Source organism: Cynocephalus volans, chromosome 12 (assembly GCF_027409185.1).
Source record: "Cynocephalus volans isolate mCynVol1 chromosome 12, mCynVol1.pri, whole genome shotgun sequence".
In the NCBI taxonomy this organism is placed as follows: Eukaryota; Metazoa; Chordata; class Mammalia; order Dermoptera; family Cynocephalidae; genus Cynocephalus; species Cynocephalus volans.
The window spans coordinates 50,863,559-50,887,768 of NC_084471.1; the positions used below are offsets into that span (position 1 = coordinate 50,863,559).

General features: G+C 31.6%; 1 protein-coding gene and 1 pseudogene across 2 annotated transcripts in view; both read right to left on the reverse strand.

Moving 5' to 3' along the window:
* Nucleotides 1-10,312: 10,312 nt before the first annotated feature.
* CNOT2 (CCR4-NOT transcription complex subunit 2) overlaps nucleotides 10,313-24,210 on the reverse strand; it is a 108,601-nt gene continuing 94,703 nt past the window's right edge. For both annotated transcript variants that reach the window (XM_063075080.1, XM_063075081.1), the window contains 5 exons: nucleotides 21,734-21,795; nucleotides 21,594-21,643; nucleotides 19,550-19,650; nucleotides 17,796-17,940; nucleotides 10,313-11,454 (listed from right to left, as the gene is read on the reverse strand). In XM_063075080.1, the coding sequence (XP_062931150.1) occupies nucleotides 11,368-11,454; nucleotides 17,796-17,940; nucleotides 19,550-19,650; nucleotides 21,594-21,643; nucleotides 21,734-21,795 (445 nt within the window). In that variant the 3' untranslated portion in view covers nucleotides 10,313-11,367. The remainder of the gene's footprint in view (nucleotides 11,455-17,795; nucleotides 17,941-19,549; nucleotides 19,651-21,593; nucleotides 21,644-21,733; nucleotides 21,796-24,210) is intronic.
* Nucleotides 12,025-12,178, reverse strand: LOC134361438 (U2 spliceosomal RNA; annotated as a pseudogene).

A 24,210-nucleotide genomic window follows, 5' to 3' on the forward strand; every position in this document is an offset into this window, starting at 1 on the left:
GTTCTGATGTTATTTTGCAGTAATGTATTCCTTTATGTGATGGGTAACGAGTATTTCCAAGCAAATCAAGTTCAATTACAGGAAGATCCTAAGTGTTTTTCTAAATAAATTAAGAAGATGCAGGATTTGGAAATCTCTTTGTACTTAATACCTTTTAGGTTTTGAGAAAGCAGACTTTTTTTTTACACCTAGGAATTATATTATTTTCTTCCTTTATTGTTGGCATGAAGACAATTGTTGCTGAATGCATTACCTGAAAGGAAAAGTGAATTTAATAGCTGAAACACCTTAACCTGAGATCACAAATTTTCACTCTGAATCTTTTTCCTATTGCAGGTTATAATAATCTTTTCAAGAAAGCTAAAGTGGCGTCTAAGATCGGAGGCAGTGATGACCAAATAACAAGATCCAATTATTCTAGCTTGGTATGCTGAAGGACTGAATGAACCTTGAGACAGAATTAACTCCTATTAATGCTCATAAAATACAAGGATGTGGGGGCTAAGAATAATTTAATGAATATGATTCATTTTTCAATGTCTCCAGAGCTTGAAGTGTTCCATGAATGAAACCTCTGCCTCAGACTGAAGGAATATGGTCTTCTAAGTCTAGGGAACAATATCCAAAAGTTCTGTCTTCATTTAACCCAAATTCATAAGAGCTTTTTAAATCCATTTTTTCTAGTTCTGCAGTTACTTTCCTTACAATTATTCCTAAAGTATTTGAAGAAACTGTTGCTATCCAGCCTTCTATTCTTTAAACATTTACTTTTTTCATTGTATATCCTATTTCTAAATTAGTTTGCTTGTCCTTTCTGACCTCCTACTACCTTCATGTCGTTCTTACTGAAAGTCAGCATATCGAAAGATTTCACAAATTAAGTAAATTTATATTTTATCCTTAATGGAACACTGGACATGTTTGTTTTCAGTTTCATTTACTTGAGGTGGGGCTGCCTTATCACTTTCCCAAGGAAGACTGGTATGTCAGTCCCTCTGTTTCAAAAAAGGGGTCACCACTGGTTCTGTAAGTCAGATGGTAGGAAGAACCCCAGGACCTCAGAAATGCTAAGCTTTGAGTTCACTTAGAAACTTCTGTTCCCTATGGAGGGCAGGGGCAACACAGAAAAAGAAGCTAGTACTTTCTGTGAGTAGTGTTCCATCAATTAAAATTAAGATTAAAAATGTAACACTAGGGCCAGTGCATAGCTCACTTGGGAGAGTGCGGTGCTGATAACACCAAGGCCACGGGTTCAGATCCCTATATAGCGATGGCCGGTTCACTCACTTGGGAGAGTATGGTGCTGACAATACCAAGTCAAGGGTTAAGATCCCCTTACCGGTCATCTTTAAAAAAAAAAAAAAAAAAAAATGTAACACTCAGAACCAGACTGACTTAATTTGATTTACATCATGGTCTGCAGCAGTTTTTTCAGGAGCATCATGGCCGTGTCTTGATGAAGTTCCATTTAAAAGAAAAACTATCTGAAGAAAAACATTAAAACTATTTTTTTTAAATAATTCTTTCTCATGATCAGCATTCTTCAAAGTCCTGTGATTGATATTAAAGTTGCAATATACAATTTCATATCTATATATACTTTTATTAAAAGATTCTAAAAAGAATTATCTTGAGGGCTTTTATAGGAATAGAAAGGAATTTAGAGCATGTTGGGAAAATGTTTAGACACTATTTTTCAATAACAAACTTCTACTAAACACTTGAAAAGCTTAAATACATTGGTGAGAAAATTAATATTTTATCATCACCTTTTTTCATTAAAATTCACATTCTGATAGGCTTTAGACTTTTGCAACTAAGGATAATTAGATAAGAGTAAAATAATGAAAGTATGAGTGATTCAACAAAGAAAACCATACAGCAACATTTTATCTTTTCATTTCACAGAGACAATTGTAGATTTGTTAATGTCACAGAAAACTGAGTTTCCTTTCTGTTTGGTCTTAACTTTTAAAAGGTTTGCAATTGTACTAAATGATTTCCAGCTGCTGATACCAAAAAATTAAATTTCTTGCCATGTACTATTGTGAACGTTAAATATTCATATTTGTTATTAGCCTCAGAATTTTAAATTCAAAATATATTTCCTATGTGGCCACTATTTTTCTATATATTTTTCTTGGCCATAAGCCTATTAAGCATATATTACTGAAAACACTACTTATTATTTCTAGATATTTATAATCATAGTATATTAGAACAGGAAGGGATCTTAAGTATCACCTAGGTCAGCTTTAACCAGGAAACGCCCCAAAACTTTGCATTTTGTTTGAAATAATTATTTTAAAAACATATATATATATGTGTGTGTGTATATATATATATATATATTTTTTTTTTTTTTTTTTTTTAAGGGGGTTGGGAATAGCAGCTGGCTGTTACAGGGATCCAAACCCATGACCTTGGTGTTATAAGCCTGCTCTCTAACCAACTGAGCTAACTGATCAGCCCTTTATTAAAAATATATTTTTTTAAAGTTCAAATTTATGTTTGCATACAGCCTTTATGTTTGCAACTGAGAAAAGCAAAAAACACAGATAATCACTTCACATTGGTAAATTCTTAATATCCTACTGGTAGTGCTGGTTAGAGTTCCTTATTTTTCACCAACTGTTAGTCTTTCATGCTAAATGAAATGAATTTCTATGAGAGATATATACACAAACATGTAGTAAAAGGGAAATCAACTTTGGAATTAGAAAGCTAGAAATCAAGAGGCTTTGTTCCAGCTTTAACAGTCAATAGTTTGACATGAGGTAAATCATTAGTTTCCTCCTCTTCATACAAAAGAATTGGACTAAGATAGTTTTAACATTCTAGGACCTAATTTCAAGTTTTGTTCTTGCCATGTCTTTCAAAAATTTAGATATTGCCAACATAACAGCATCTAGTCAACTTGAAAAGTATTTTAAAATAATCCTGAAATTTGAAGAGTGGCTCTTAGAAGGATAGCTAACAGAGAGAATGTTTGTCTTTGGCGAAATGGATCTACATCTATTGAACACCTAATATACACTAGGTTATATACAAATACCTTAATTTAATCTTCCTATGAGGAGAGGAAAAAATTCAGAGAGATTAAGTAATTTTTCCAAGGCTGCACACACATTAAGTGACAAGGCCAGGAGATTAATTTTCTGCCATACTATGCCACCTCTAAGATATTTCTATATGGGAGAGGGGGGAGAAAAGAAAGAAGTGTAGGTAATGCAAAAAGCATTTACAAATGGATTTAAAATGTTTATATACTTATACTGAAGTACAATTAGGCTTGATCAAAATCACTGTGAAACTTGACTATGAAAGGTACAGTGGGTAGAAGATGAAGGTGCTCATAATTTAATCCCTGTTTAATTTTACTGTGAATCACATTTGTGTTGAAAATAGTTCTTTTTCAGATGCACAGCAAATATGAAGATACTTGAAAAAGTTCATGGAAAAATGGAATTAAAAGATAATATGAATCCATGAACTTTTTGACGACCCTTCATATAAGCAGTACTGTTTTATGCAGGACAGGGTAATTGGTACTTAGGTTTCTACAGGCTTGTTAGAAATTCAAGCTAGATTCAATGTAGAAGTAAATATAGAGAATAACTAGATGTTAATAAAACAAGTCATTAAATAATTCTAGGGTAGAAGGAATCCTATTTTCTTCATGCGGGAAATCACCTAATACGTCTGACAATATTTTTTCTTTGCTTGGACACTTCCAGTAATGAAAAAATCGTTAACTCCTAATGCCACCAACTTGACTTTTGGACCTTTGGAAAAATTATGAAGTGGTATTTGCTTATTGTAGACTGAAATCTGCCTTGCCATAACATCTGTGTAATGTTCCTTATTCTGCTCTCTTGTTTTATGTAGGATATTTGTAAGAAAAAAGCCTTACAAATTACTCCACTTAAGATATGGGAAGACAGCCTATCATATACCTCCTGGGCTCATCTTCCAGTTTCTTCAGTATTCACTTGAAATGGTTTAGGAAACTATGACCTTTCCATTATCCCCAAAATGCTGAAAAAGTAGTTAATTCAAAATTGGAAAGGATATCCCAACCTTAACGTTCTCTAAAACAAAAGTTTGCACCTTTCTTTTCCATGCTATCAATTTACAAACACTTCTACCTAATGGATTTTGTTGTACGTTAACAAAATGTCATTGCAGATGTAGAGAAGCTAAGGAAATGATTTTGGCTCATCTTCATGAGAGAGAATTTGGATTCCAAAGTGATGTGCAAGTCAACTAATTTAATATTCAAATTTTAGGTCTACACTCAATCATTTAAAGTAGGCTGAAAAAAATTATAAAAACTTTAGATAAAAAAGGGGAAACCCAGAAATAACTTTTTTTGAGTAGAGGGGTAATATGACTTGCATTTTTTAAAAGTGGTATAATTTTCATGCAGTAACAGGACATAACATTTTATCTTTGAAGAATATTATTTGAAGACAAATTACTTAAAACATTCAAAACAAAAAATCAAAAATATCTTTCTCTTAAAAGGGGAAATATTTAAACTCAAAGACAGCCCATTTTTCATATAGTTACAAATGGTAATTAAAACTACATCTTAAAATAAATGTTCAGTATGTAACAGATTTAAAGGTAGCTTTGAAACATTCTGGCTGCCCCAAATCTTTATTTTTATACACAAGATGAAACTATATGTTATTTCCCTCATGTAATTTTTTCTCATTGAGATGTATAATTTTGAGGAATGTTAATTTAAAAGTTTTTCCATTATAAAAAAGTATCAAGAGGCCTGATTCTAAAAAGAATCAAGCAGATTCAGCCATCATACCACTCTTGAAATTTGAGGCATTTCTTCCAAAATGCTCTAAGAACTTTTATGTTATTATCAAATTTATCTTTGGTATGCACTAGAAAATAGATTGGCTTGGAAGAAAAAGTCATTCAAGTTTTAAAATTTTAATTATGTGGTCAAAATGTCACTTAGGCCAAAAGCAAATAAAGATTACTAAACATTACATTTCAGGAAATGCTTATGCAAACCATAGATCAGCTCTGATTCATAGTGAAGAATTTTGTTTTTCACAGCTAGTACCCTCAATTATTGTTTAAAAGAACTAACACTTTTGGCATAAATGAAGTGTTTTATTTCACTTCTTTAAGAAGATGTCAAAACATATTTGTGGTATGGTGCCTATCAGGCCTTGTAAATGAAAACTAAGATAAATCTCATGAAGAATAACTGCTTTTGCTATGTAGAAGATAACTAGTTTACTAGCTAAAGTATTTTAGCACATGTCAACTGGTGATCATCTGCTACTTGACTATGCAATAATTTGGGTTTTCAACAGAGAGTGGGTTATGACAATTATGACCATTGTGAATTTTGATTTCCAAGAAGTCATTTAAATGAGAAAACTGTAGGATAAACATGGAAATGATTACCTTTTTAAAGAGCCTTAGAAATATTGAGTTCTTATAAGGATACATATCATTCAAATCTTGTCAGGTCATAGTATTTACACAACTGGATTAACAGGACTTTAAAACATTTTTAATTAATGGACATGATAGATAATGCATGTACTCATAATTGCCATAAGCATTTTTATACATGCAAACTGAAGTAGAAATCTAAGATCTAGCAAAAATGTTCCCAGAAAATAGCGGAGCATCTTTGCTTTTATACTTGGGAATGGATTCAGCCTTCCTCCTGTTCTGCTAATAAATACTACCGCAATAATATGGTTTCTGTGCTAGAACACTGGATGATAGAGGAAAAAGTAAATGCCCCTGATACATAGGAATAAAAGAATAACTTAGTGGAATTTCACCAAAAACTTGACTTTATTCTAGTCAATACTTGTACAATAGGCAAAGGGTAGCGTGACTGGTTTTTCACTGACTTAAGAAATGACTCGTATTTGCTAAATTATGTGTTCCTTGCCTCTCCCAAAGACATTCAAAAATCAGAATGTTTGAAAATAGGGCCGAAAATGGACATTAATATGCTTCCCAGGTGATTCTTATGTACATTAGTCTGTGAATTACCTAACTTAGAGGGTAACTGACTTTGGTGAGGGTAACTGACTTTCCTGCAGCCATCTCAATCCAAATTGAGCCTTTTACACAACCAAATTTAATGATCAATCTTTTTAAATAAGAAATAGGAATATTGCTCAATCTGGTTTGTGATCACTACTGTAGCAAAAAACAGGATACTGCACACTAATGCAACATATAATTTCAGGCTAAACATTTACCTCAAAACTTATCAAAATTTGTCTCTTCCCTCCTCTGAATGTAGAATTAAAATACATAACACACATAAATTTGATGAATATACACATACATGATTTACTATTTGTGCTTTATTAATGTTTCACTTTCCTGTTCCTAATGTCAAAAAACCAACAGGTGAATTGAGTAAAGTTGCCTTTTGTAATTCTTTCTGGATTTAAATTTCTTTCCAAAGATATAGCAGTAATTTTAAGTAAAATTACCCATGATTATCCATTATCTTATCCATGTTTCACAGAACAGCACATCTTAATGCTAGGTTAATGCTTTCAGTACATACTTTTTAGCTCTGATGACATCATAGTCCCCAATTTCAGATCAAGAAAAAGATAAAGAGCTGAAGAGGCCTGGAATCAAATCCAACTTTTTACTCAAAAAAGCAGTCCTATCAATAGTAATTCTGATAGTCATCCAGTTTCTGCCTGAACACTTTTATTGATATAATCCTTAAATCCTTACTTCATGAAGCAGCTAGTACTGTGGGACAGCGCCTTAGTACAGAACCAAAATCTGTCTCACTCAACTTCCACATGTTGGTTTGAGATTTGCCCTTTTCCTCATTGAAGTCCTTCCTATGTTTGAAGACAGCTGTCATATCTCCCCTCAGTTGTCCTTTTGTTGTCTCTTCTCCAAGCTCTACCTCTTATCAGTTCTAAGACACATTCTTTCTTCACATAACATCTTTGAAATTGGGATGTTTTGTAATTGGTGGTTTGTCATAGTTTAATCGAGGTTTTCTCCCCTAGTGGTACATAAAAATGGTGTACCTTACAATAGTTAGCAGTTAGATTGACTGAAATACAGTAGTTATCTTACTTCAACACTTTAGTGAACCATAGAAATGCTTAAGACCATTTGGTTCAATTCCTTACCTTATGCACAGAACACTGCCCAGCCACTCTCCTTGGTTATGTTCTGAGGTTGAATCTAATGCCTTACAAAGTAACTCATTTCAAAATCCTAATTACTTCAGTTACTTTCTAATATTGCACTGAAGTAACTCTCTCCTATTGGTCCTAGTTCTACTCTTCAGCCACATAAATGTATCTACCTTTCATTGACAGTGCTTGAATGTGATCCTTTGTTTTTTGGGTATGACGTTTTAAATTTACTACAAAACGTGGATACTCTTCAGACAGGATTACAGCATGCCTTCTAGCTGCCAAACAATATAATCTCTTCCCTTCTGCCTTCCCCAGACATGGCAATTCTCAAAATACAGATTTCAAACTGGACCCAATACTTCAGATTTGTGATGTGACTGTATCAACTATAGTGGGCTTCCTGTCTTGGTCTGAGCATTATGCTTTTCTTAATGGGGCTAAAAATTACAGTAGTATTTTTGGCAACAGAGTCACAATTCATATTGTTTGACATGAACCACCCTTAAGCCATGTTATATTTCACCATCCTTTATTTATTTACCAACCAAAGTGCAAAACCTAAATAATTCTCCTGACTCAATGTATCCTGTGTGATTCAAGTCGACATACCAAACTACTGGTTTAGGTTTAGATCTCAATTTTGACATTCAATGTGTGTTATCTGCTTAATCTCCCAGATCTGTCATCTTTCATGGTATGATCTAATTTACTGGTAATGCCAGTGGCAAGGAGAGAGTCTTGTGACCCACCATTAGGATCTAGCTTTTGGGAAGTAAAATCATCTCAATGTCATATCTCATTTCTCCAGAGACTATCTTAATGAAACCTAGTTAGTAGGCATTACTAGGTCTTCTTTATTAAGAAGTTTGTCTACTATATAGACAAACCATGGTTAAGAGAACATTTAATGCAGACACCCTCTCTTTCCACACACGTTTAGATTTTCAGCAATTCTTATTTACAAAATTGATGCTATTAAGCAAATCTAAGTTAAATGAAATAAGTGAGTCCTCTTTACCGCAATGCTCAGATGTCACATATTTAATGAGCAATGGATGTAACAGAATGAAATCTATGTAACAGAATGAAATCTATGGTTTGTGAATAAAATAAGATTCAGAGGAAGGGATTAACCAGAAAGGATAGAGTGGAAAAACTGAAATTTCTGAAGGTTAATTGAAAATGCTTTAAAAGATTCTTGTGAAGATGAAATTATAGCAAAAGATAGTAAATTATCTCAAAGCCCAATGCTTTAATTTGTACATTTTATTTTCAAATTGAAATATAAACTTATACCATTTAATCAACAAGTATTTATCAAGCACCTGCTGTGTCCCAATTTCAGTGGCAAAAGGAAAAGACCAGTTAATGGTTGGCTTTATATATACTGCAAGAATTTAAATAAACTTTCAGTTCTTAATTAAAATTTATTATATCTAAGAAAAACTATTTGTGCAGTGAAAAAATCCCTGAATATTAAGTTTTATCATATATAGTACCATCGCAAGAAGCATAGATAAATTCGCAACCAACTAGATTAAAGAAGATTTAATAGATTAACAGATTTAATCTATCAAGGAACTTAAAAGATTTAATCTATCAAGATCAAGGAACTTAATAGATTAAAGCAATTAAGTAGCTCTTTAGAAAGCCAATTATAGTTTAATCTTAAAATTTACTTAACATAGTGTACACATCTATTTCACTAGCAAATAGGGGGAAATTAACAAAATTAAACCTAAGAAAGAAAATGTGAAATATAATTAGTTTAGGTCATCACAAGTTATAAAACCAAGGAATATAACAGTGTGTTACATTAAAAAGTTTAATGTAGAATTTTAAAGATTTCAAATAGAATTTTAAAACTTGTATTTAAAGTTAAGAGCATGGTAACTTCTGATATTAACAAGCTATAAAAACTTGGTTCACATGCAACAGTTTTCTCATTTTGGTGATTCAAGATAAAAAAAAACTCAGAAAACTGGAAAAGTGTGCACATAAAACTCTGTATACAGCAGTTAAAAAAAAAAAAAAAGAGCCAAGACAACAAACCACTTGATATGAGCTATCTTGTTTTTCTGAGTCATTCATACAGTATCAATCATGATCATGCTTCAGCTGAGACTTTAATCCATATTATTGTTTATATTCATAAGACTAAAGATCCCCATTCCATTGTCTTTCTTTCTTCCCACCTGTTTCTCACTCATGGTTATGTAGGAAAGGCTACACTTACAAAGTGAATCATTATGAAAAAATCTTTACTTTTTTAAGGAAACTGATTTCTAGGATTTGACCCTGGTTTATGTAAAATACGGTGTAGTGTTCTGTGAAGCTTTTTTGCATGACAGTTAAAACTATAATTCCATAAGTGCCATCTTTCCTACTGAGGAAATGCTTTGGTTTAATTCTGAAAGATAAAAATAAAATCTTTTTTTGTTTGTTTGTTTCTCATATCTCAAAATACATAGAAAAAGGTAAATTTTAAACCACTTTATATTCTCGATACTCAAACACAGCAATGTCATAAATGTTTCATTTTCAAACATAATTTGGTGAATGTCAATAAACTTGCACCCTTCATAGAAAAATAGGTAAAAAATGAAAATTTAAAGAATCAAAACTCACTGCCTTTTTTCTACTCTCTAGTTTTGCTTTGGTAGCTTCAGTCTTCAGTCATTTTTAAATATAGTTATTTGTATTTAGATGGGAAAAAAATAAATCAACTTGTAATTGTGAAATATCCAGGTCAGCAAACTGAAGGTAAAGTCTCCCCGCCCCACCTTTTGGCTTACCTTAATGTGTGCAATACTTCTTAAAGATAAATCTCAAATGTCTATCAAGAAATTCCTCACAGAAGAAAATTAGTATGATTGAGTCCCAAGAATGTTCAGGATGTTTTATTTCTAATGCTGCCATAATCCATAAAAATTTTCTCTGGTTAATACTAAGAATTTCTACATTTTTAACCTACAAGTGAAATGGTTCACTATAGTTTCCTTAAATTACTTGTTGAAAGCTGGAAAAAAAAATCTTAATTTAGTCACACCATTCAGTTTGATATTTGTAAAACTTCAGTGTTTTTCATGTTGAAGAAATAATTTCACAATTTCAAATCAAAGTCAACACTGCAGTGAGGAGAGCTTTTCTACTTTATTACAAAGAGAAGAAGCCTTTATGTGGTCAGAAAATACAAGATTGATCTTTTTTTCTCTTCCTATGAAACGCTGCTGTTCAAACAGCCAGAGTGAATTGTCTCAGTTCACTTCTTTAAGTCCCATCACATTCACTTGGGTATGGATGTCCTTGGCTGCTGAAAATCTGGCCCTTTAGTGCACAGGGCGACAAAGTCCCCTGACCAGCAGTTCCAGAATGTCCCATTTTCATATATTGCATCCATGCACACCTCCTAAAAATGAGGTACAGCAGGGCAAACATTTTCCAAAATAGATGTCATATATATAATATATACACATTCGTACATACATACCTTTATTCATGTGATGTCCAAAAATTTAAAAAAAATGTACACATTTATTACAAAATCGTAACAAAGACTGGACAGTGTTTTGCTCATTCTGGAAAGATGAAGCTCAGTAATAACACAACCCTGGAAACCATCCAGAGATTGTGGCAATATCTTTCTTCTAAACAGTCAGATATTCTTGCATTAAGCTTGGCAAAACTGCCTTTCAAAAACAGAAGGGGAAGTAAAATGAAGGAAGCAGACCTTGCTCATCTTTCCAAATGAAATACGAGAAGGATCCTCACATAAAAATGCACAAACATTTGTTATTTTATTACCAATAGTGCTACAATGAACAATGCAAATTTTGTGGTCTAATTTTGTTGAGTCTTTTGTGGGTTTTCTTTTTTACATTTTAGAAACTAAATGGTAAACTTCTGTCAGTGTACTTGCTTGTCTTTACAGACCCAAGTCTGTCTGCTGGCAAAAAGGAAAATAAATGAAAAAATTCAGACCCTGCTCGAACTAGAGAAAAACAAATTACAAATTTAGTTGTTGGGCAGCACATAATTAGTAAGGCAGGACCTCAAATGGTGACCTTTTACGTAAGCCAATTGCCAGATCCTCAAGGAATTAAAACCAGGGTGCCTGAGCCACATCAGTTCTGCAGTTATGTTGAGTATTGTGCTGAGACAGCCATACCCCAAGAAAAGGGAAGTCTTTTTAGAAGGCTTGCTGAGCAGGGTTGTAGTTGAAGGTGGATGGCAGGTGAGGCCGTTCTTCTAATTTGTCATATTCCAAATGGAACTCCTATAAAAACAAATTCAAGAATTTAGATAATTTCCTCTCCTTTTGGTCTCAAATTTCTGTCAAAATACATTTTACTATATGAATGAATAAAATACCTACATATAGAAGAATGGACACAGATAGACCAACTCTTTTTCCCTCTAAGTAAAATACAGCTTGAAGAAAAATAATGTGCTGTAGTTTCTATCTGATAGGTACAAAAACAGATTTTCTGTTAAGTCAAAAGATGACTCCTGAACATCTATTTTATGACACTGAAATTCTGTGCATTTCTTTACTTAAAAATAGAAATAAAAGGGGGCAATTATATCTCTAAAGTAAAGCACTTAAAACTACAGGATATTCAAACTAAACCCCCCTCAATAAAGCTAAAAACCTAAAAATTTATTTTTCATCTATGAAAAAAGTTAAGAAATGAATTTTCCAATTTGTTTTTATCTCACTTATTTTTTTAAAAAGCAAACAAATAAAGTTATTCTAACCTCATTAAAATCTGGGGATAATGATGAAATAAAACTTGCACATCTCCAGACTTCCTATTTCACAAACCCAATACTCTGAGTTAAGGATAATTCAGCTGCCATCCAAAACTAGACAGTGAGTTTGCTGTAGGCACATATGAATACAAACTAGACAGCTCATTTTAATCAAATTTTCAAAATACTGTATTAAATTAACTTCGTAAGTTTTACACTTGATCTTAGCCAAAAGGCCGAGAAGCGATGAACTTCGTAAGTTTTAAATTTAAGAATGTTGAAGTAACTTTTTCATGATATTTCACTCACAAAATTAAGAATAGAGATGCAGAATATATGTATATTTTTAAAAAACCTAAACAAAAAAAACCTCTGCAACCCCAAGAAGCAAGAGGCTCTGTAATTACTAATTCTACAACCTAAATTTAATTAGCACAAACTATCACTGTACAATCCCATTTAAAGAATTATGAACCTTAATATGTATTATATATTAAAGATTAAGCTAGCAAGTAACATTAGCAACCATGGGTTAACATTTTACCTTATCTGTCTGGTTTCAAATTGATATCATAATGGATGTTTCCATGGTTAAATTAAATTAAAATTCCTATTATTAAATTAAAATGGAAACTTAGGACATAGTGATCATTCTTTGTGATATAGAACCAAGTATTTATAATTTGAGAATATTATATTAACAATTACAGAAATAACAGGTACAATTTACTGAAAGCCTAATATGTGCCAAAACTAGACACAACTAATTTTATTCTCATCTTTATAGTAAATCTGTAAAACAGATACCATTTTGCACCTGAGAAAAACAAGGCTCACAAGTAACTTGCCCAAGTCATACAATAAGATCCAGATCCAACTGACACCAAAGCCCATGTCTTTTCTAATATAACATACTGCTTTTAATATTTTTAAAACATTTTAATAAATATTTTTAGATTTACTTCATTCCACTACAATCCAGAAATAATGTCTAAAAACTTCAGTCTCCTGATAAAAATTTATTAAAAAGGTACACCACAGTGACTTTAAAACCTAAAAAAGATACCCTTAATATTATGACTGATACAGTAATTAAGATGCAGAGATTATTTGCTTATCAGTAAAAATAAGCAAACACCAGAATCCTACAGCCACCATGATATGCCCCCTAATGCACTGTGTAGCCCCCATTCTCCCTCTTTCCACCCCTGTCTAGGAATTAAAAGAATTTTGTTGCTTGGCTGAAGTTGAATATCCAAATTAGTGAAAATATTTCCTTGTTATAACATTCTTTTGAAATTAAAATTGGTATCATAGTTTCCAAAATGTGTAGTTATAGAGTAAAAAGTCTATTTGTAACTTTGACAAATGATAAGCTCTTCCAAGTTATATAAACTAAGCTTATATTCACATTGGTGAACTATATAATATTATTAGAACTTAAACTAGATTATTTTCATTAATATACATATTTTTTCCCCTACATATCAGAAAAAGATCAGTTTAAACCTAGGGAGCATAGGTATTTTAACATAATTTTTAAAAATCTTCAACGACTCGTATATCAGAGATTCAGAAATTAAATAGGTCAAATTTTGTCTTCCATCGTTTTTCAATCTTTTTGTTGTCTTCCATGAATTTTTCTTCTAAAAAGCTTACAACATACTGTTATCTCTTTGTTCTCTAACTTTATCTTGATTGTTGATAACATCTCCTTTACATGTTTATATGTATGCACATACCACACATATATACACCTGTGTATATTCTGTAGGAGTAGCAAGAAGTTTGATTTGTATACCACTACCTACTGTTAGGGATAGTGCCAGGCCCCTAGCAAGTCTTTAATTAACATCTGATGAATTAATAAATACAAGCTTTCTTCATTTGTTTTAGAAATACTTCATTTTTCAAGTAATATTTTAAAATTATGTATTAGAGTATCTATGTACATATTTGTTTTTAATGGAAAAAACAATTTTAGATTATGGTCTAATAATTTAAAAGGCTAGAGAGAGTTTTAAATATTTGTTAAACTACTTTTTAATACCTTGATTTTTCTATTAATAAAATCAGGTTATGTATTCTCAAAAGGTTACTTAATTCAAGAAGAATTGAAATTATGCACTGGATTCAGATGTTTACATAAAATTATTATTACAAAAACATTAATGTCATTACTGATCTAATGACACAGAGAAACACACTACAGGAGCATTTTTTCAAATTCTCAAAACATGTCAGCTTTCTCTTAACTATAATAAATCCATATTAATTTAAATTTTAGGAAGGAAGCAGCAAACTATCTTAAATAGTTATGAGAAATAATTTTTTGGAAGAAAAGTAAATATTACTAATTAAAGTATAAAAATGTACTAATTTCACCAGTGAAAATCATGAAAAAGAATAACATTTATATCAGGCTGTGACATAAAAAATCCTAAGAACTAGAAATCTTACTAGATGTACAAGGTGAAATCAGGCTAAATTCTTAAATCTTTAATCTTTAATTTGTGAAAGCTATTGGTAATAGGGAAACCTCCATCACCTAAAAATTCACTGTGGAAGAAATTACTTTAAAAACTTCATTCACTAAGATTATATATACTATCTCAATTACCACAAATCCTAAATTAGTGGGATTTGAGTAATTCTAGCAAAATTACATAGGACAATTTGGCTTGCTAGAAAGTTCAGGTTATCTAAAAGGGAAGAATAAGCAAATACAATGTCAAAATTATTATGTAGAAATTAGTGACTTAAAGGCAGGGGATGGCTGATTAGCTCAGATGGTTAGCTAAAGCATGGTGCTTAGTAACTCCAAAGTCCAGGTGTGTGTGGGGGGTGTGTGTGGGGGGGTGTGTGTGTGTGGGGTGTGTGTGTGTGTCTGCGTGTGTCTGCGTGTGTGTGTGTGTGTGTGTGTGTGTGTGTGTGTGTGTGTAAAATTCCGTAAATAAATAATGGACTGGATTCTAGAAATCGGGGTCACAAAATGTTTAGGGGATAAGAATATTTTTTATTTAAATCATCTAATCCCTTACTTAATATTACGATTCTCTAAAAATATTAAGTGATTAAAAAAAAAAGCTCATACAAGATATTATGAATGGAGACCAAGATTATGGTCTAGATCAGTTCAATATCTTTCAATAACACCATGATAACATCAAGCTATTTAATTATGTTCTTTACCTGTGAATGGTAAACCACACCCACTTTACATATGGGAACTCTGAAGTTAACATGGGACACTACATATTAATGAATTTTCTGTAGTTTGATGAAGTCTGTTAATAAATATAATATGAATAGAACCCAAATTTCTTAACTCCTAATCAAATTTCTGGGATTGTATTGAACATATCCTTTAAAAAGAGCCATTTTGAAAATTTTAGTATGTGAATATAGTACAACTTGAAAGTGTTAAGTTCATGAATTTGTGTTTTAATATAACCAAGAAGTGAGCTGCTTATTAATACCTGACAGGAACCAACAATTCTGCTGGTTTTCAACACTATGAAAACAGTTTTGAAGAGTATTAGTGCAAGTGGCCAGCCAGCAAACTGTTATCTCAAGAGATATTTCTTAAGGAGTAACTTAATGATATTATATCTCAATTTTATTTTCCTGCTTCATGGCTAAAATTTTTAAAGGTAAAGGTTAAGACAAAAGCTCAACTGTATAGGAGATATTAGATAAAACTGGGCAAAATTATTTTATATATACACACTATATATATAAATTATATATATATATATATATATATATTTAATATATATTTAAGATAGATATAATTTTCTTTAAAATGGCATTTACCTGACTGGAGAATTGCTTTTGTGGGAACGTAAAGGGGTTTTATATCAATGTTTAAGTTATTTCCAAGTATTAACTTTATGAAGAGAACTTAACTTTGGAAAACTGATTTTCTCACGTAAGCCGATTTCCTCCCGCATACATCTATGTATATATACACCTAACTAAAACTATATAGCTATCTACTGCAAACATCCATTCCATTTTGCATATATAAGTTTGGACTAATTTACAATGTCATTAAGCAAAGAGCTTCAAACTCAATGGAGAAAACTTCAGTTACTTACTAACAGAATTTCTTCCCCATCCAAAGATATTTTTTCTGTCTTATCATTAGCATCAACTAACCAGAGGTTCTTAAAGTATGGCCCTGAACAAGGGCAGTATCATCACTGGCATCACTTGGGAGCTCATTAGAAATAAAAATTTTCCGGCTGCACCCATCAACTTATTAAATCAGAAACAATGGAGGCATGACCCAGCAATTTGTGTTTTAAAAGTCCTTCAGATAACGCTGATTAAAGTTTGAGAATCAATGACCCATCAGTTGTAATTTTTCCATCTTCGGAAAAATGGCAGTAAGCTATAATAACAATGATGATAAGAACAGCAGCAACAGCATTCTACATTGATGCACGTAAAAAAAAACCCAAAAACCAGCAAACTCCCACACCAAATATGTGTCAAGCCCTGTGCTCTGTGTATGTGTGTATAATCTCATTTAATCTTCATGATAACCTAGAGGAAAATACCATCTCCATTTTACAAAAAAGGAAAAAGGTATGGAAAAGAAACTTGCACAAGGTCAAGGCATAAACAGCAGAATTAGGAGTTAAATTCAAATCCATGATACAAAGACTATGGCTTTCCAGTATACTTAGTATTTTAAGGAATAGGTAACATAAACAATGTTTCATGTACTACTTTTAATTAATGTAATTGTTCCTATTAAACTAAAAGGTTAAGTCAGGAATACACTTTCTGAAATCAAGATAATCATATTAATCAAAAATGTTAAAATAACTCAAATATAATATACAGTATATAGACTTGGAATGAAAAGTAATGACATTTATCATTGAGAAATCTAAAAATAATAATAAAAAAATTTAACCTCTTGTGTATCTTTTTCTGGTGATTTTTGTTGGATTTTTGTTTCCTATTAGTAAAGTTGATTCAAAAAAACAATTAAGAAAACCCAAACCAAACTAAAAAGCTGTCCAAAGAAGTGTCAGAAATATTTTTCTTCTGTTTAAATTTATTTAAAACAAACAAAACTAACTCTTCAGTTTACAATCCTAAGAAACTTTGATGGAAAATGCATTCAGAGAAATCCTAGAGTTGTAAAATCAGATAATGTGGACTGTATTCTCTACTAGGTAGACTAAGTACACAAAAGGCACTAAATACAAATGTGAAATATGCCTTGACACCAATGGAAATTTTACATATAGGATGGTTAGAAAGGCATTTTGGTGAGGAAAAGTTGCAAAACCAAAATAAACAAACGAACAAATCAACCTTTTTACATAGCCCTTCTCTCCCCAGTATTGAAGCATGGTAGTCATAGGAATAGAATACATGGTTAAAGCTTGCAATTTTCTTTCTTTAAATGATTTGCAAGTAAAAATTCAGGCATCTTTCATGCAATGAGTGCAAATGTAAAAACCTGTTTATATACTGCTTTTAGGAAAAATCTCATGCTTGTTCAAAGTAACAATAATATAAAAATACATGACTGGAATGCAAGAGGATATCTTTATTTTACAACTTATTAGGCACAAAAATACTTCAAATGTTACCAAGGCTTGTACAGAATTACAAAATCTCTTACCAAGTTTAATAATTTTCCTAAATTATTAGTGAAATGAACTGTTTCTGGACATTCTCCTGAGAGTTAAAATCAAGCCAAGGAATTATATGCAAAAGAGTAGGCAAATTTCTAGCACGTTATTGGAATGAATATATTGGTACATATAAACAGATTAAAAGAGGAAGGACACATCTTTTTAAAGTCTAGATTTATACATTTGCACATGGAAAAAAATATACCTTAGCTACTTTCCTCCAGTTAAGACAGTCAAAGAAGTAATATGTTCCCCTCTCGTATGTATTGGTTTTCATTGTTGGCTCCATGCCTGGTGCCCTGGTAATCCATACTCGTTCTTCTTTGTGGTATCTCCAATCACGGTTAAAACTTCAATTTTTAAAAGAAAAAAAATAATTATTATTTTTTTCCTATGGCTCACATCTAACATTTTCTATGCTTTGTAAAACTTTTCTCAGAAAAAAATTACACACAAAATACATAAATATGGATGCTTGTTAAGTCTTAGTCTTTTATTATTAAATATAAACCTATTGAAATGAATAAAGAAAAACAATTCCTTAATCTTTCCAGAAAGCACACTCTTTAATTAATACACATACCTTTATTTAATGAAATAAGCTTTTTATACAAAACGAAATTTGTAAAGTTCTATGAGCAACGTTATAAAAACTTAGGCAGACCAAATAAAGATACAATGTGTTCCAAAAATTTCACTCCCAACTATCTGTATTATTAAGTAAGCAACTAAATAAAAAGTCTATTTGAATTAACTATTTAAACTCACATAATTTTATAATTATGTTGAAAATAAAATATCCATTTTGAAAAATTTTAATAAATGTATTACTTTATTTTTTATTCCAATCTTATTAATCCTAAATTCTGAAAAGCTAAGAGGATATCCATAAGAATTCACACGAGAACTAATAAGGATTTACAACACCTGTTAACTGGGGAAATAACATCCAAAAGAGGTAAATGTCACACAAAAATAAACCTCCATGTATAAAAATGCTTTTCTACCAAGACAATGAAATAGGTTTTAGACATAAATAAGAAACAAAACTGCCAGTGACGGATAGATGACTGACTGAATAAATTTATTTACATATGAATAGAAGGAATAGGTAATAATCCCTATCTCACAAAAATGAGAGGAAAAATGGGAAAAGCAAATCCTCTGAGTTGAGAAATAAAAAATGAAACAATTCATTATCAACAGTGAATTTTACAATTAAAGTATCTGATCCAAGGCCATTTATAAAAATGTTATTAGGAATACTTAATAATTAAATTAAATCTGAATAAAGATCTCTCAATCACAAGGTCATAAATTTTTGCTAATAACTCACTCTATAGTAAGAATGATAAATAGAATAGTCTATTGGTAACAAAACATGTTACCAACTGGACATGTAAGAAATGACACAAAACTTTGATTCTTAGAGCACCAGATAAAAACAGAAATATCAGGAAGTATTCAATGGGCCAACTTCTTTATACTACCTTCTACTTAAATTGGCCAACAGGTTGCTAATAATCAATGTGGGCTTAATTTGATCAGAACCTCAAAATACACAACAAATACAGTACCTTGTCTATATAATACTTAATATATGCTTAATATATGGTTCCACAAGGAGTAAGAAGAACCACAGTCATGAATCACATCTTACAATTCATATATTTTTACAAAAATTAGATTCACCAAATGTACAAGTCAAGTCAATTCTGTATTTTACAACTCTAGTGTTACTTAAGTTTGAAATTCTTTTTACATATACAGTGATTATAATGACATGGTAATATATGGTTTTAATCTAACTTAAATTTATTTTATTAAAGTATTAATAAATTTCTTGATGCAGAAATATTTCTACTTTAAAAAACTGTAGCATTAATCATTTAAAAAAAAGTTTTCAGAATAGTCAAGATCCACTATAATACAAAAGTGATTAAAATATTTTGAACATACAGCTCTACTGCAGCTAAAAGTTGTAATACGTCTCCTCCATTCATGTAATAGAGATAGAAGAGAAGGTCTTCTCCATATCGGCCAAGTTTTATTGCAGCCAGCTAGGAAAAAAAATACATATATTCTGAGATGTTAAACAAATTTGAAAGTCCTAATATATAATTGATACCGCTAAAGTAAAAATGTAAAGATAAAGAGAAACTCTTCAGTTTGCAGCAAACAACTATATTACATAATTCTACAGATAGGTAGTTATAATTCTAAAGGGAATTTCTGGTACAACAACATTTGCTATACTAATTGGAAAAAAGCTAAGTAAAAACTGCCAACAAAACCAAATGTTTATGGTCTCGCTCCAAGGATTTATTAATATTCAATGTGGCAACAATAGTAGAACACTGTATTCAGAGACCTAGGACTTATATTCGAGTAGTTGTTCTATTATTTATTAATATGACCGTGTTCAATATATTTAATACCTATGAGCTTTAGTTGTAAAATGTGGACAATGACACCTATGAGGGTTACTAAGAAAGTCAATAAAATGAGTGAAGGTATATGAAAGCCCCATGCAGAGTGCCAGATACACAGAAGGCTTATAAGAAATGTTAACTGAATCTATATCCAACAGTGAGTCAAAAATCAGTTGGTTGTATGTTTTCAGCAAATCACAGATGCTGAGTATAAAAATCATAAATAGATGGCTCTTTATTTTGTTTAAACGGATGACTGAAAGATGACCACTATACATTTCCCTCCATAAGGTAGAAACATAAATGTAGCTGAATTCAATAGTCAAGTAAAATAAACCTTAAAAGTTCCCCCAAACAAAACCATTTATATATCTCTTTGCCCAATCTTATATCTAAACGTCTATTTGGCTACTATACATTCCCTGTTAATTTTTCTCTCCATTCATGTTATCCATTATTCAGTCAGCCACCCCCAATGTGATAAAGTCTCCTAAATTAGTATTTCTCAGACTAGCATAAGAAAAGGTTCTGGAAAACTAGGTAATTAGAGCAAAAGAGCTCTATAGTGGCAGCAAATCACACAATCCACAAACAGAAAATACAAGATCTCTCTATCTCATACTTCTTGTATTAAGAGACATATTGAGAAATATATCCCTTTACTTGCCTGCTCACCACATCAATATCCATTTGGCCACAGAACTATATGACACAGACTCAGAATGCTATCAGTAACATACATATATATAAAAAAAAATTAAAAATATTTATATGTTTATATAAAAACTATATTTACACACATACGGAGGTACTTCAAAAAGTGCATGGAAAGATTTGTATTACCTTTTAATTCTATTTTTCCATGCACTTTTTGAAGTACCCTTGTATGCATAACATAAATATACTTTTTCACTAAATTATATCCTTTCACAAAGCTAAAATTTAGATAGCATTATCCATTTTTTTTCTCCTAACAGAAATGAACTCTCTTAGTTCCTGTTAAAGCAAAAAATATTTAGTATTTTCTTTCTTAGATTAAAAGAGATGTTTAAGCTCTAATCTTTTGTTAATAATTACTTTATAAACAGAATTTTAGGTTAAAAAAATGGAAAAGAAAAAATACACAAAAAAGGCAAAGGTCATAAGTAGTTATTAAATATGTATATTTATACTGTTCCATTAAAAACACTGTATCTACAATACTCGTAAAGGAAAATCTTTCTTCTTGGTAAGGGCAACAAATGAGAATATCAGAAGGAAATTTATCAAATTTTCTAAGATTATTCCCATCAACTAAGGTTATGGTTATACCCTATTACTAACTATAAGAAATATTTTAACAGTCCTAAAATTGTTTTGTTTTCAAAATATAACCTAGAACATCATCAAAACATTAAGACTGTAAACAAAAATAGAAATAAAACTGTTGTATATAATTTAATGGATATAGGATATTATACCCAAGACCACTGCTAATTATTTCAAAAGTATTGTGTTGTCTGAACTGAAAAGCAGCACCTGGAAAATAGATAAATTCATGCTGACTGAGTAGAATAATAAACTACACTCACCTTATCCCTAATGTGAATGTTCGTTAAGTACTCAGATGGAACATGGAAGTCTGGATAATAAAATGAAAAAAACCTTATTAACTGATTCTCAGTCATAAATATTTTTTTAAAAGGTTTTGAACACAAATAGATTCTCCTACCTATGTCTTGAGGTCGACAAGGTGAAGATGCCCAGGGTGATGCAAATTTGGGGTAGAGATTTCTAAATAAGGGGGAAAAAACCACTTTGAAATCCAAAATAGAAAAAAAGATTTCTAACTTTATTTTAGGAAAATCAGTAAAAACAAAGACTTCAAATGTAAAATGAGCATCTTTACTCCTAATTCCCTTTTTGGGAATTAAAACATATATATATGTTTTAATATATATATATAAAATTAATAATAATAATAATTGAATATATATATTCAATTTTAATATATATATATGAACTGAGATACACACACACGCATATATCATATATAAAACATATATATACATGTTAAAAATACAACAGGATTACTTCCCTAAGTATCTTGCAACACAGTATACCACGATATATAAACATGCGATTTAAAATTTTCTATTTTTAATTCACTTCAACTCAAAATGCTTTATATTCATCAATACCATGCCCTTAAGTTAAATTACTTTCCCATTTACAGGGCCAGAAAGAAAACCAGTAATTAATGGAAGCAAAAGTTCAAATTCACCAAATATTTACTGAGTGCTTATTATATGCCTGGCACTGTTCTAGATGCTTAGGATACATTAGTGAACAAAGCAAATGCCACCAACAAAATGAATCTTACTTTGTGGTTGAGGACAGTGTGTTGGAGGGAGGCAGACAACAACAATCAGCATAACAAATAAATAAACAAATAAATAGTCCATCTCAGGGGAGGGACTGGAAGGGTAGACTACATAATTAAATAGAGTGGTCAGGTTAGGTCTCACTGAGAAGGTCAGATTTGAACGAAGATTTGAAGGATGTAAGGGGAGATGATCATATTAATTATCTGAGAGAAGACTGTTCTAGTCAGAGGAACTGCTAGAGCAACTAAGGCAAGGACATGACTGTCATGTCTGCAAAAAGGCTAGTGAAGCTAGAACACAGTAAACAAAGAAAAACTGCTGAGGTGAGTTTAGGGGAGAGACAGTGATTATGCATGACCTCGTAGGTCTATAAAGATTTGGGGGTTTTAATCATAACCAAAAACTCTTATTAGGTATTGAGCAGAGGAGTAACTTGTTCAAAAAAGACTGTTCTGGGTGTTATATGAAGAAGAGATTGTATGGGAGGGAGCAAAGAGAGAATTAGGGACTCCTGATGATTAAATAATAGGGTACCCAGGGAAGAGAGAATGATGATTCAAATCAGGGTGGTAGCAGTTAAAAGTAGTGAGACATGTCCAGATTCTATATATATTCTGGAAAAAGACTGGATATGGGGTATTAAAAAAAAGAGGAGTTAAGGATAATGTCAACTTCTACAAGTATAGAATTACCACCCTGAGGCTGGGAAGACTGGAGATAGAATAGGTTTGGGTAAGATTATTCAACAGATGTTTAATTGGCAATTGGATCTAGAAATCTCAAGTTCAAGAGAGAAATTTGAAATGGAAATAAGTTTGAGATTCTTCAAAATATATGGTATTTAAAACAATTAGAATGAAAAAGATCATCAAAGGAGTAAATGCAGAGAAGAGGACTAACACAAAAGTGGTCAAGAAGAAGAGAAGGAGGTACCAGCAAAGGAAACCAAGGATCAACCAGTGAGATTAGGTAAGAATGGTGTTCTCAAATTCAAGCGAAGAATGTGTACCGAGGAGCAAGAGTTCCTAGAAGTGACAACTCAGTTTTTAATAGCATGGAGGTCATTTGATGACATCAATGAGAGCAGTTTTAGGGGGGTGATGGGGGCAAAATCCTGAGCGAAATAGGTTTAACAGAGGATGGGAGAAGACAAACTGGAGAAACAGATGATATTTTAAAGGAGTTTTGCTTCAAAGAAATGGGACAGTAACTCAGAGGAGGCTGGATCAAGAGAAGATATTTTTAAGGTAAGTAACTGTTTATTTGTATGCTTACAGAAATAATACAACAAAGCGTGAAAAAGTGTTATAGTCATGTCCTTGAATTTTCAAGAGAGGTTTTAAGTAGAAAGCGTGGATCAACTACGATAATAGGTTAAAGACAAGAGTGAGGTGTACGCAGTTAAATTTGGTGGCACAACTGCTAATCATTAATGTTCTCTACTGAATGCTTCTTCCCTTCTTAGTACAGTAGAAATAAAAAGTAAGGTCATCAGCTGAGAGTAAGGATAAGGGAGAGAAGGTAGTAGAGGTTTGCAGAAGTATAAAACAGTTGCATAGGACAATAAAAGAGTGAATGGAGTAGGCAATGCCAGGTATGATTACGCCTGGCAGAACTAAGTGCCCAATTCTGAGGTTTCTGACCATGAATATGAAGAAAACCCAAGCTGTAAAGATGTGTTTTTCTGTAAAGATGGCTCAGCATCACAGGTCAGAAATGAAACAAGCAGAGATTCAAGGATATTTCAAAAAGTTCACTGAAAGATTTGTGTTATTTTTTAATTCTATTTTTCCCACGAATTTTTGAAGTATTCTCATATAAC